Below are 14983 nucleotides of genomic sequence, written 5' to 3'. Positions count from 1 at the left end.
CCCACTGAGCTGAATAGGCAGCTCGACGGCCGCGACCCGTACGGTTCACAAGTCCAAGCCTGAACCGGACTATAAATGGCGGGCGATTTGAATCAAGCCAGTTTCTCACCAGAGTCTGACACTGTGACGTCGGTGAAGGTTTATTCAAAATAAAAGCCTAATAAAGCTACGGTTTGGCTTCATTTATGGCAGAGAGCGAGATTTGCCTAGCAGCTTCCAATCTAGACCTGAATTGACTTTGGAAAGTACAAAATGTGTCAGCTACACGTAATACAAAATTTGAATGCAGAGAAAAGGGGCGGAGCTAGAGCCGTTTGTGTTTGCGCTAGACGTGTCTGTCAGATAAAAATAGCACCAGCACGTGGTACTGTCCGGTGAGAATTGGAAAGCATGCAGACAGCCCCTCGACGTTGGCAACCGTAAACGACCACATTGTTTGTAAAACATGCAAACGGAGAGAAATATGACGATCTACTAACCTTTCACCACCACATGTGACCCATGCTCTAGTGCGCATGCGCAACCGAAACCTTGCTCTCGGGAGTTAAGACTTTAAGACGTGAGACTGAGCGTTTGTGTCATTTAGGACAGAAGACACCCCTAGCTAACCATAGGTTCTGACCGGTCATCAAAAGCGCTACCCTCGTCATACCTGCCTCCCCCATCTCTCTCTCTCTCTCTGACCAGTCCATGATGACTGCTTGATGTCCCAGTAGCGGTATTTTGTTTTAAAAGAAGCGCGAGTTTCAGATTCGGGGAACAGATGGGAACCGCCATGTCAAGGTATACAAGGGGCAGGAAACCCATTTCGGTATCATAATGATAGTGTCAGGAGGGGTCGGAGTGACGTATGGTTTGCACTTGGCGTCAAAAGTTTTTGGGGTTTGGGTTTTTTTGTTTTTGTTTTTGTTTTTTGTTTTTTTGCTTCGTGTGTGTTTGTATGTTGTGTTTTCATTGTGTGTGTGTGTGTGTGTGTGTGGTGTTGTTGTTGTTGTTGGATTTTTTGTTTGTTTTTTTGTTGTTTGTTTCTTATTGTTTTTTTTTTTTTCCTGAAGATTATTCATGTTGATATTGTATTGTATTAATGCGTGTGTGTGCGCTCCAAATATCAAACTATTGTTGTTTTTTTTTTTTAACAAGTACAATGAAGGTTATGAGGGACACACACACATACACACAAACACGCGCGCGCACGCACGCACGCACGCACGCACGCACATACACACACACACACACACACACACACACACACACACACACACACACACACACACACACATTGTCATGGACAATCACGGAGACAGTAAGGGAGCAAACACGACAGTGGGATATACACATTTAAGGTACCAATGCTGCTTTTTTTCTTGAGTTCTATGCACGACCTTGCTAACATTAATTTTTAGATATGCTATTTGAAAGACAAAAATTTGAATCAAAAGTGACACCAGGATTACGAACAAGGTACGAGAATTAAATATTTGATTTTTAATGCAGATCGTGCTTGGAAGCGAGGAATCTTTTTCAAACGTGGGAGGGAAAATTAACAAATGCTCCATTTCTTCATCATTAAACTGCTGTTTGTTGGATGGCATCCAAGAGTTTTTGTTTGTTTGTTTGTTTTGTTGTTGTTGTTTTATTGGAGTTCTGTTCATTCAGTCATTTGGAGAATTTCAGTAAATTGTAGAGCTGTGTATCATCAGCATACTTTCTTTCAGTAATCATAAACTGGTGGTGTGTGTTTGATAAACAAGACAGGTCCCAATACAGAACCGTGTGGAACTCCGTATTAAAAAAAAAAGAAAAAAGTAGCAAGTGAACACATGATATTTACTAAGACTTTCTGTCCACGTTCACTGATGTACGATCTTATTCACACATGGGCGAATCCTTGAATGCCAAAAGGGGGTAGCAATCCAAATATGAGAATTTTAATGAACAATGGTAGCATCAAAGGCGGCTGACAGATCCAGAAGAGAACAAAAAAACAAACAAACAAAAAAACCCAAAAAAAAAAAAAAACCCAAAAACTTAAATTATATCATCGTCAGTCGATTTGAGAAGATCGTGTGCAACCTGCTTTGAATGCAGCCTGATGTGGGCCAAGGTTAATTAAAGGTTTTCAGGTGGTCAAGAAGCTGGGCCAACACGGCTCTCTCAACCAGTTCTGACAGGAACAAGTTAGAAATGGGCCTAAAGTAAGCGTATTTGAGTGTGCTTTAAATTCATGACATAAGGTTTATAGAGCGACTAGAACAATCGCCTAGCACGCGTTCATTGTGCAACAGTGCAAAGACGTGTGTGTGCCTAAAATTGTTATGACCTCGAGAGAACAAGTCATTTGAGATAATGTTCACCTGTAGATGAGGGAGTTACGATTCCAGCTGAATTCACCCCGTTCAAAGGAGAAGTCGACGATGCTGTTGAAAAAGTACATCTGTTCGAACAATGATCCGTCTGCTTGAAAATGTGGTGGCACTGTCAGCCCTTCCCTGGTCATGCCCAACCCCACACAGTTGCTGTCGTGAGTGTTGGCAATGGGGACGGACCACGTGACCACGAACAGTATATTCGTGTCGCCCACTGTCCAGTAGGCTGCGCCATTCGTTCATGTAGCGGTATCATTGTGCTTCCGCGTCGTCTGCAAGTATAGCAGTTCAAATAATGAACTCTTCTCTACGGTCTTTTTCACGAGGGAGCGTTCTTTTACTGCGCGAGAACATCGTACTGACTGGAAACATGTCAAAAAGAAGCTTACGGATAAATGTATGTATGCTCTTTGTAATTTAAATTGCCTGGTTTAATTAAATTCCCACACCCTCTCTCATACACCCCCACCCACATCCCTACGCCTTCCTTTCGCCCAGTTTCAGGTCCTCAAGGAGGCATCACTGCGTTCAGACAAATCCATGCGTGCTACACAACATCTGCTATGAAGATGCCTGATAGCCGGCAGCACAACGCAACGTGCTCGTCAGGCCTTGAATGCATGCGTATATAGTTGTGTACCCCTCAGAGTGGGTTTCTTCTACACAAATTTACCGGAAGACAACACTTTTGTTGCCATAGGTTCTTTTTTCTTCAGGTCGCCAAGTGCGTGCTGCACACGGGACCTCGATTTATCGTCTCATCCGAATGACTGGACGCCCAGTCTGATTTTCTAGTCAAACTTGGGAGAAAGGGCGAGATGGGCGGGAAACGAACCCATAGCCTCACGGACACTGTATTGGCAGAAAAGCATCTAAACTCATTCTGTCACCTTCCTCCTTACACCGAAACTTCAAAACCCTGAGGAAGAAGTATTGAAAGACGCGTGTTTCGTCACCAGTAAGGATTTTTTAGACATGATTTGAACGACCTAAATTGAAAGACCTTAGCAGATGGATACACCACACCCTTACTGAGCTCCTCAGTTAAGTTGTGAATGACTCAACGGAGGCAACGCTCGCTGAAGCCATGCGGATCGTGCAGAACTTGTATTCAACGATACCCAGAAATACCCATCCGTTTCTGTTTTACCTCCTGGTATGATATTCTGGGATTGTTCTTGTCTTGTCTTGTCTTGTCTTGTCTTGTCCATAATCATGTGGTAATCCCTGTGTAGGGCAACAACCCACAATGCGGCAAAAGTCCACGATGGGTTCTTGATCAATAACTTCGCCATGGTTACTTTGTCCTCGGTAACCGCCGTCACTATGGTTGTTCTTGTCTTGTCTTGTCATGTCTTCTCTTGTAATGGCTTCTCTTGTCTTGTCTTGTCTACGATCCTGTGGTAATCCCTGTTCAGGGCAACAATCCACAATGGGTTCTTGATCAGTGACTTCGCCATGGTTACTTTGTCCTCGGTAATCGCTGTCACTATGGTTGTTCTTGTCTTGTCTTGTCTTGTCTTGTCTTGTCTCGTCTTGTCTTGTCTTGTCCATAATCCTGTGGTGATTTTTGTACAGGGCAACAATCCACAATGGGTTCTTGATCAGTGACTTCGCCATGGTTACTTTGTCCTCAGTAACAACTGTTACTGGTCAGTTGTCATCTTCATGTGTCAGCCTTGCGAAATGAAGGTCTTTGTACCACCTGAAAACTGTGGCCACGGAGAAAACTGTTTCTCAAAACACATCAGTAGACAAACTCGAAAGAAATTCTTCCAGAGGCACGCTTTTTCGAAAGTCGTACAGAACCAATACACGAAAATTCTGTCTACACACACGGGAACTGTTGTCGCTCACTCACGTACTTCTTGTTCAAATATTCACACACACACACACACACACACACACACACACACACACACACACACACACACACACACACACACACACACACACACACACACACACATATATATATATATATATATATATATATATATATACATACGGATGATTCATTCAATAGGCCATAGCCTAAAAAGGAGAACAAACAAAATCTGTTTTGTCGAATGTGTCTGAATAAACATGAAATTGATGTGTCACCAGAAACAGCAACCACAGAACAAAGTATTACGAGAGAGAGAGAGAGAGAGAGAGAGAGAGAGAGAGAGAGAGAGAGAGAGAGAGAGAGGATGAATGGATGAGAGAGCACACTGAAATGTTGAATGTCATTAGCTGTAAAGCTCTATTGACACAATTGGTACAAATCAGAACAAAAATGGTTCAAAACAAATAAAATGGAAAGGAAAGGAAAAGCATGATTAACAGAAACTAAACTGTTGAGGAATAAACAGCACTTTGATACTTTTTCATTTGCTTAAAAAATCCATGTGGCAGGCGAGTAATATGTCTTTTTTCCATGGATGAGAGACACAGAGAGAGAGAGAGAGAGGGGAGGGGGGTGTCGGGGGAGGAATGGAAACAGTGGTTCCAATTCCTACACAAGGCTATCCTTTCTGTTCTTAAAGTTCATTACCAGGCGTGTTAATCAACGCAAAGTTGACCAATTCTTACCGAGAACAAGACAAGCGATCATCACCATCGGTTTCAAAGCTGGAAATCGAAATCCCCTCCATCTGGGAGGTCTGTGAGACACAGCATTAAATTGATGTTGTGCGTGAAATATGTTGATGCTCCTGCCTAGTTGTAATCAACATGCATTAAAAAAAAGAAATAAGAAAGAAAGGAGGAAAGAAAGAAAAGAAATTGAAAAAAAAAAGTGGTTCACTTCGGACCAAGAAACTTTGTCACACTTGATGTGGCGCTCTACGGGAGGCAACTTTCGTTTATATCTGGTGTGTTCATTAATAGGGTGATGTCCCTTGTCTTTTTGGTCACCGTCTTCTCGGGATCCGGTGACAAGAGGTGGAATGGACGACCTTCAGTTGTTGATTTACATTGGGGTGGTGGGTGGGGGGAGGTGGGGGTGGGGGGCTGGAGGGGGGAGGGGGGGTAATCAGGTCATTCCAAAAATGATCTGACCCATGCATAGGGGCAGCTAAGGGAGGTGGCTTTCCCCCTTTTTTTTCGGGAGGAAAATGAACTCGCCCATAATTATATCCCAGACTCCCTGTCCTCTCTCTCATGTTTACTTCCCAGTCAATTATTTCCACGTGAACTGATTTTTTAGCTCTGCTTCATGAGGTGACCATACCTGAGTGACACTGCCACTCTAGTATGGAGTGGTGCGCGCGCGCGTTTATATATATATATATATATATATATATAAATATGTGTGTGTGTGTGTGTGTGTGTGTGTGTGTGTGTGTGTGTGTGTGTACAATACAATACAATACAATACAATACAGTATGGAAATGTCAAACGTTATCTGATGACTGTGCTGTGACCTCACCACATCTCGTGGGGTAGTGCTCAGCACTCAGCCGGCCACACCTACATACCTACCCCTCCTCCAAAACTGATATGTTTAATTAACCAGCAGACAGTCGCATCTCCCACAGCCATGAATGGAATCTGTCAGCGGTGCAAGCAATCCAGGAGACCGCCCAGCCATGTGTCCCTCCCTTCAAGAACCACCACACATGTATCCAGTATCCAGGGGCCAGTTGCATTGCTTGGTTCTAACGTTTTGACAGTTGACGGAGTCTCCCGTCGGTCCGACGGAAGAGTAGGCAGGCAGGCTTATCTGTCGGTGTGTGTCCTCATATGGGAGAAGAGGCCGATTCTGGATGCAAGGGTAAACGTCTCCAGAAGTTGAGCCCTGCTTCATTCGCTCACGCTTCTCCTTAATGGCCAGCGTTCTCTTGTTTTCAAACGTCTTTATGCCACTAGAGCACAGCATCCTCCAGCGAGAGCGGTCAAGGGCATCAGTTTCCCAGGAAGCGATGTGTATGTCACAGGCTTTGAGGTTTGTCTTCAAGTTGTCCTTGAAGCGCTTGCAGGGTCTTCCAAGTTCACGGTGGCCTTCCTTCAGCTGGTCATATGTTTTGACAGTTACACATGACTAAATGCTCACGTTGACCGTACTACACCATTGGTCAGTTCTATACTACACACAGTCAGTAGCGGGTTACGACCATACTAGGCTCTTCCGTCCGAGCAATGCAACTGGCTCCAGGTTCTTGCCTGTGGCGTTAACCCAGCTGGCACATAGATGATTGTGTGCATCATCTGTCAGGCCACGGAGCCTGTGTCATTTCATTTACTGTCATCACCTGCTGATGAGGCAGTCAGTTCAAGCACTGAAGGTCTGACTTGATGTAACTGCTGCTTGTACATTATTAAAACTGCACACACACACACACACACACACACACACACACACACACACACACACACACACACACACACACACACACAATCACACGTGTACACACAGAGACATATACACATAGACACACAGACACACAGACACACACAAGCGCGCGCGCACACACACACACACGCACGCACGCACGCACGCACACACACACGCAAACACACATACACACACACACAAACACACGTGTACACACAGAGACATATACACATAGACATACAGACATACAGACACACGCACGCACGCGTGCACGCACACACACACACACAGACACACACACACGCGCGCACGCTCGCACGCACACACACACACACACACACACACACACACACACACACACACACACACACACACACACACACATTGTCTGTTTTGAACGTGCTGTAATTCTTTCTTTCTTTTTTTTTTCTTTTTTGTCGAAACAAGTTTCAATAAACTCACAGGCCCAACAGAGCAGAGCAGCATCAGCCAAACTACGTCTACAATAAAGGAGAAACAGTATCAGCCATACTACGTCTACAATAAAGGAGAAACAGCATCAGCCATACTACGTCTACAACAAAGGAGAAACAGCATCAGCCATACTACGTCTACAACAAAGGAGAAACAGTATCAGCCATACTACGTCTACAACAAAGGAGAAACAGCACCAGCCGTAGACGTCTACAACAAAGGAGAAACAGCATCAGCCATACTACGTCTACAACAAAGGAGAAACAGTATCAGCCATACTACGTCTACAACAAAGGAGAAACAGTATCAGCCATACTACGTCTACAACAAAGGAGAAACAGTATCAGCCATACTACGTCTACAACAAAGGAGAAACAGTATCAGCCATATTACGTCTACAACAAAGGAGAAACAGTATCAGCCATATTACGTCTACAACAAAGGAGAAACAGCACCAGCCGTAGACGTCTACAGCAAAGGAGAAACAGCATCAGCCCCACGTGGACGTCTGGTTGCTTGAAGGCTCCGGAAGGCTCTGCAGGATGTCCTGAATGGGCAGAGCCAGGTCCGCCCAGTTGCCCGCTATGGGTCTGAAGGTGATCTTGATCTCCGCATTGTGTATATTGGTCATGGATGCCACTGCCTCAAAATACTCGTTGCTGCAAAGGCCACAGCAGAGGTTGGTTTTGTTTGTTTGTTTGTTTTCTAGCTTTGTGCATTTCCTTCTTTTTGTTTTTCCTTTACTTTTGTATTGTTGGCTCACACACAGGCACATACAGGAGACACATTACCGTAGTCAAACCTAGAAACACCAAAGAGATCAAACACGAGTTTGGGTTATAAACATGTCTGTCTGAGTGTGTGGAACTGTGCGTGCCTGAAATGTCATTGGATGACGCAGGAAACGAACGAGGAGCGCCCAATGGAAGCCGTCAGTCGGCTCTACCCAGGTAGGCAACCCGATGAGCACACGACACGGAGTTTGCAAAACGCTTAGAGCTTGGTCTTTGACCGAGGATAGGCGCTATATAAGTATCTGTATCAAATCAAATCAAATCAAATCAAACCAATAATTACGAATTGTGCTTATTCTCCTGTGTATGTTACTCCGCAAACATTAATTTTGAGATTTGCTCCTTGAAAGACGGCAATAGCCGAGTGGTTAAAGAGTTGGACTTTCAATCTGAGGGTCCCGGAGTATGGCTGCCTACATGGCAGGGTAAAAATGGTCATACACGTAAAAGTCCACTCGTGTACATACGAGTGAACGTGGGAGTTGCAGCCCACGAACGAAGAAGAAGTGGATGAAGAATCAAGAGTGACGCCCGTATTACGAACGAATTACGGAGAATTAAGTATCATCATTTCTAATTAATACAGATCGTGCTTGAAACGTGGGACGGAAAATTCACAAAAGTTTCTTTTTTTTCATCACCAGACTGTTGTTTGTTGGGCGTCATCCAAGATTTTAAGTCTTAAATGTAGTTTTGTGTATTCAGAATCACCTGGTCGATCTCGTGTGTTTTTTTTTTTATTGGCTGGTAGAGCTGTGCGTTATCAGCAAACATTCTTTCGTGAAATAAAGAGTTACGAATAATGATTTCAGAAACTATGTCGTGTTCACGACAAAAAACACGATCCCAACACAGAATCTTTGTGTTTAAAAAAATGTAGCAGGCAAACAGTTTGATCCATGTGGGAGTGAAACCATGAATGCCAACGAGGGTAGTCGTCCAGACATAAAAATTCTACAGTCAATGGTATCAAAGACACCTGACAGACCCCGAAGAGAAAGAGCAGGTGCCATTGTCAAACGATTGGAAACATTCGTTTGCAACTCCTAATTCTTTTTCTTCTTCTTCTTCGTTCGTGGGCTGCAACTCCCACGTTCACTCGTGTGAATACGAGTGGACTTTTACGTGTATGACCGTTTTTACCCAGCCATGTAGGTAGCCATATTCCGTTTTCGGTGGTGTGCATACTGGGTATGTTCTTGTTTCCATAACCAACCGAATGCTGACATGGATTACAGGATCTTTAACGTGCGTATTTGATTTTCTGCTTGCATAACCATAGGAAGGGGGTTCAGGCACGAGCAGGTCTGCACATAATGTTGACCAGGGAGATCGGAAAAATCCCAACCCTTTACCCACCTGGCGCCGTTACCGACATTCGACTCGCGGGACCCTCAGATTGAAAGTTCAACGCTTTAACCACTCGGCTATTGCGCCCGTCATACCTCCTGATAAAGAGAGCAGTTTACAGTTTATGTGTTGCGACCTGCTTTGAAAGCAGACTGATGTAGGACAATGAGGTTGTACAGGTTTTCCAATGGTAAAGAAGCCGCCCCAACACTACCCTTCCAATCAGTTTTGACAATAATAACGACAAGTTTTATAAAGTGCCTACAGTGCGAAATCGTGTGTGCCTCAACTTTATGCATGGCACAGTTCAGTTTACTGAGTTACTCAAGGAAGCGTCACTGCGTTCGGACAAATCCATATACGCCAAACCACATCTGCTAAGTAGATGCCTCCGCAACAGCGTACCCCAATGTGCTCAGCCAGGCGTTGAGGGAAAAGAAAGTAAAATGAAATAAATAAGACGTAAGTAAATAAATAAATAAATAAACAAACAGATGCGTAATGAAATTAATGAAAAACTGTTGAATTAAAATTTGAATTAAAAAAAAGCATATAAAATGATTAAATACATGAATGAATTATGAATGATAATATGAATAACAATAATGATAACAAGTGAATTAATAAATAAGCAAATGTAATTACACACACACACACACACACACACACACACACACACACACACACACACACACACACACACACACACAAGGGTATGAAAAGATCTCAGACGCCACCACCATGAACATGGCGTCTAGCGTGTTGCTCAGTCTGATGCATTTGGGAAAGCCCAGAGACGACTGTGTTGTTTGTTCGTTTGTTGTTGTTTGGGGGTTTTTTTTTTTGGTTTTTTTGTTTGTTTGTTTGTTTGTTTGTTGTTGTGGTTGTTGTTGTTTTCTTTTCTTTTTTTTCTTCTTTTTTTTTTCACAATGGCGCATAAACAGTAGAGCAATGAGAAAAGTCACCTGGCACGGGGTCCAATAAATTAACACTGCAAAGACGGGCGCAATAGCCGAGTGGCTAAAGCGTTGAACTTTCAGTGTGAGGGTCCCGGATTCGAATCTCAATAACGGCGCCTGGTGGGTAAAGGGTGGAGATTTTTCCGATCTCCCAAGTCAACATATGTGCAGACCTGCCAGTGCCTGAACCCCCTTCCTGTGTATATGCAAGCAGAAGATCAAGTACGCACGTTAAAGATCCTGTAATTCATGCCAGCGTTCGGTGGGTTATGGAAGCAAGAACATACCCAGTATGCACACCCCCGAAAGCGGAGTATGGCTGCCTACATTGCGGGGTTAAAAACGGTCATACACGTAAAAGCCCACTCGTGTACGTACGAGTGAACGTGGGAGTTGCATTTCACGAACGCAGAAGAAGAAGAAGAAGATAACACTACAAAGATGGGTTTGCACTAAAATGACCTCAGCAAGAGCACACAGCAGATAATATTTCACCTGTAGACGACGGGATTGGTGAGCCAGTAGAATTCGCCCCGTTCAAAGGACAGATCATCGGTGCTGTTGTACCAGTACATCTGTTCGAACCAGGAATAGTCGTCTAGTGGATTGGTCACCCCCTCCCTGGTCATACCCACCCCCATCCAGTTGCTGTAGTAGTTGTAGTCATAGGGGACGGACCACATGACCACGAACAGTCTGTTCGTGTCGCCCACGTTCCAAAAGGCAACGCCATTCGTCCCTGTAGCCGTACCACTCAGTTTGCGCGTGGCCTGCAAGTACAACAGTTCTCCCTCTACTGTTTCTTCTTCACGAGGGGGTGGGAGGGCATTTTGTTGTTAATACCTCGAAAATCGTAGCAATAACTGGGAAAACATTGGAAAAAAGAAAGAAAGAAAAAGAAACATACGGTTTATGTTTTCAGTGTTGGTTTTGGTGTGGTGTGGTTTTAAGTGCATGCTTTATCGTTGGGGAAGCTGTTTGCCATGCGTGTGTGTGTGTGTGTGGGGGGGGGGGGGGGGGGGGGGGGGGGGGGTTGGGTGGGTGGCGGGATGCTAGCTATTCGTGTGTACGTGTGTACGTGTGTGTGTGTGTGTGTGTGTGTGTGTGTGTGTGTGTGTGTGTATGCGTGCGTGCGTGCCCGAGTGCGTGTTGCAGAGATGCGTTTTCTGGAGGGCGTAATAGGTGGGTGGGGTTTTCAATGTTCAGTTGCGTGAGTGTGCTCTGGCACGTGCTTCTGTGTCTATGTAAGTGTGTGTATGGGGGTCGGGGGGTAGGGGGGGGGGGATATTGAGAAGGGAGGCAGTGAGCGGGGAACGAAATGTAAACCGCTTTGAGCAGAATTTCTGGAGAAACCCGCTCAATAAATGTCCATTGGTATCATTATTATTATTATTATTATATGCTCTGTGTGTTTTAAATTCACTGATTTAGGCCAGATTTTCCCACACCCTCCCTCAACCTCTGCTCCTTCTCCCAACCCACACTACGCCCAAACATCAAAATTCTGTCCCCTTCCTCCACAATAGTAGCAAAGTGGCAGAATGGTTAAGACGCTCATCTGCTAATACAGCATCCGTGAGGGCCTAGGTTCGATTCACGCTCTCACCCTTTCTCCCAAGTTGGACTGGAAAATCACAGTTACTGTGTCATTTATGTAAAACAGATCGAGAGACGGAAGGGCACGTTCCCTTCCGGTGTGGACGTTACAGTACTTTAAGGCAAAATATTCAGATAATCCAAAGAGCGAACCCAAAATGGTCCAGAAGCAGAAACACGAGTTATGGCAGCAGATGATCAAGTGACTGTATTGCAGATGTATCTTATCTAAAAAGCGCAACCAGCTTATTTCATCAAGTTGAATGTTGGGTGGAAATTGAGACACTGTTGAGCATTAATCCATGACTGGACGGTTTTTTTTTTGTTTGTTTGTTTTTTCGCATTTTCTACAAGTATGCACGTAAGCATGTGCGTATGTGTGTGTGTATATTCGCGCGCGCGCACACACGTGCACATGCAGGCGTGTGTAAGCATGCATTTGTTGGAATATGTGTACCGGTATGTTCGTGCATGCGTGCGGGCTGACATGTAAGTGCGTATTATATTTCTACAAAATCAATACGCGTGAATGCGTCTAGAATCCAGTTTTCTATTCTTTGATCCAACTTCTTCGTGGGGAGCGGAGCTTGAAATGAACATGTATGTTTATTCAATAAAATGTCATTGCGTCACTACGCCTGGAATTCAAACTTCGTCTATAGTGGAGTGATGGTAACGCGTCCGCCTAGGAAGCGAGAGAATCTGAGGTGCGCTGGTTCGAATCACGACTCAGCTGCCGATATTTTCTCCCCCTCCACTAGACCTTGAGTGGTGGTCTGGACGCTGATCATTCGGATGAGACGATAAACCGGTCTCGTGTGCAGCATGCATTTAGCGCACGTATAAGAATCCACGGCAACAAAAGGGTTGTTCCTGGAAAAAATCTGTAGAAAAATCCACTTCGGTAGGAAAAACAAATAAAACTGCATGAAGGGGGGAAAATGAGTGGCGCTGTAGTGTAGCGACACGCTGTCCCTGTGGAGAGCAGCCCGAATTGCACACAGAGAAATACAATACAATACAATACAATACAATTCGGATGAGACAAATAAACCGATGTCCCGTGTACAGCACGCACGCACGCACGCACTTGGCGCACTGATGAAAAAGATAACAAAAGTGTTGTCCTCTGGCAAAAATACGTCAGGAGAAATCCATTCGGACCTGACTAAAGCGCGGTGTGTTATGCTGCTGGTCAGGAATCTGTCAAACAGATGTGGTGTAGCGTACATGGATTTGTCCGAACGCAGTGATGCCTCCTTGAGTAACTCAACTGAACTGTGACATAAGCTTGAGGTACACACGATTTCGCACTTCTGGCACTGTTTTTTTCTTCTTTAACTCTCTCCATACGAACGGCGAAAGAGAAGACGTTAACACCGTTTCACCCCATTTACGGCCATCAAAATATTGCAAGTGGAAGGCTCTCATACTGAAGAGGTGAATGTTGACAAAGAATACCACAATTCTGACGACGGAAGCTAAAGGTTGGGTCATTGAGACACCCACTGGACATCCGAGGGGTCTGTGTAGAGGAGAAAAGAGGACTGGCCGTACTGAGTGAGTTAAGCTTGTCATTGAAGCCTCCCTTAGAAACTGAAAAACCTCCCCAACCCCAACCCCACCCCTCCGCCTCCTCCTCCTCTCCCTTCTCCTCCTCCCCGTCTCCCTCCTTCTCCCCATCCTCAACCTCCTCCTCCTTTTCTCCACCCTCAACCTCCTCCTCTTCAACCCCCTCCTCCTCCTTCTCCCCATCCTCCCCTCCTCCTCCTTTTCTCCACCCTCAACCTCCTCCTCTTCAACCCCCTCCTCCTCCTTCTCCCCATCCTCCCCTTCCTCCGCCTCCTCAACCTCCTACCCCTCCTCCTCAACGTTCTCCTCATTCTCCCCCTCATCCCCCTCCACCTTCTCCTCCTCCTTCTCCCCCTCCTCCTCCCCATCCTCTTCCACCTCCTCTCCTCCTCCACCTCCTACCCCTCCTCCACCTCATCCTCCTCTCCTCCTCCTTACAAAAGCCTCTCGCTTCCCGGGCAGAATGCCCACACTGGTGGAGGAGAGGACGGCTCCCCCGTAGAACTGGACGGTCGGGTACAAGAGCGGGTGGCGGCTCCAGTTCTCCACCTGGACGGCGCACGTGCAACTGTATTCCGTGTTGGCGATGGCGGACAGGGTGGTGCCCGCCAGGGAGGCTCCCGCCGACACCACCTGGGAGGCCACAGAGGTCACCGTGGCGAGCGAGGCTGTCACCACGAAGGGCAAGGCTGGTGGCGCGAGACCTGGGTATAATATGTGTTGTGAGATATATGATATGATAATTTATATGATATGATATGATATGATATGATATGTGATCCAATCATATTATAGTATAGTATAGTGTAGTATAGTATAGTATAGTATATCATTTCATATAGTTTAGTTTAGTTTTAGTATGATTTTATTATGCGATATGAACTGATAAGATATGATACAATACCATAGTATAATAGAGAAGTGTAGAGTAGATCATATCATATATCATATCATATCATACTATAGTATAGTATAGTTACTACTATACTATACTATACTAATGATAACAATAATATATTGGAATTAGATTTTGGGAAAAATGATTAAATGCAGTGAAGTCAAATAAGATAAATTTTGAATGCTATAAGGTTATTTCTAGTTTTGTTTTGTCATTCTCGCTACAGGCAGTTCTTCTTCTTCTTCTTATTATTATTATTGCTGTTGTTGTTGCTGTTGTTGTCTGTACTGCTTCTAACCAACAACACAGCGCCATACCATAGCTTTAAACTAGATATCGAACTTGTGAACTTGACAAAAAAGTACTTGAAAAATAAAACTATGCATAAGTACTGTCACTATGTATGCACATAAATCTATAGTACGTTGACCACTCCATCAATTTTTCTCCAGAGAACTGAATTAAAAAGATCTGGCCTAAACATAAACAATAAGTTGACCGCACATAATGCACAATATTCTATCTCTCTATCTATCTGTGAGTGTGTGTGTGTGTGTGTGTGTGTGTGTGTGTGTGTGTGTGCGCGCGTGTGTGTGTGTGGAGAGAGAGAGAGAGAGGTTGAGAAGAAGAAGTGCCCTCACACACATTCACATTT

The 14983-nt window shown here is 44.7% G+C and overlaps 2 protein-coding genes across 2 annotated transcripts in view; both read right to left on the bottom strand.

The window, feature by feature from the left end:
- The window catches only part of LOC143283798 (uncharacterized), a 64172-nt gene extending 60453 nt beyond the window's left edge, over positions 1-3719 (bottom strand). The window contains exons 1-2 of the mRNA XM_076590169.1: positions 3668-3719; positions 2355-2592 (exon numbers count right to left, since the gene is read on the bottom strand). Coding sequence (XP_076446284.1) covers positions 2355-2592; positions 3668-3719 — 290 coding nt within the window. The remainder of the gene's footprint in view (positions 1-2354; positions 2593-3667) is intronic.
- Positions 3720-7075: 3356 nt separating this feature from the next.
- LOC143284186 (tereporin-Ca1-like) overlaps positions 7076-14983 on the bottom strand; it is a 9848-nt gene continuing 1940 nt past the window's right edge. The window contains exons 3-5 of the mRNA XM_076590854.1: positions 13869-14134; positions 10758-11032; positions 7076-7818 (exon numbers count right to left, since the gene is read on the bottom strand). Coding sequence (XP_076446969.1) covers positions 7650-7818; positions 10758-11032; positions 13869-14134 — 710 coding nt within the window. The 3' untranslated portion in view covers positions 7076-7649. The remainder of the gene's footprint in view (positions 7819-10757; positions 11033-13868; positions 14135-14983) is intronic.

Source organism: Babylonia areolata, chromosome 7, assembly GCF_041734735.1.
Source record: "Babylonia areolata isolate BAREFJ2019XMU chromosome 7, ASM4173473v1, whole genome shotgun sequence".
In the NCBI taxonomy this organism is placed as follows: domain Eukaryota; kingdom Metazoa; phylum Mollusca; class Gastropoda; order Neogastropoda; family Buccinidae; genus Babylonia; species Babylonia areolata.
The sequence above is the reverse complement of the archived record's forward strand: the minus strand, read 5'-3'. Positions and strand labels throughout refer to the sequence as shown.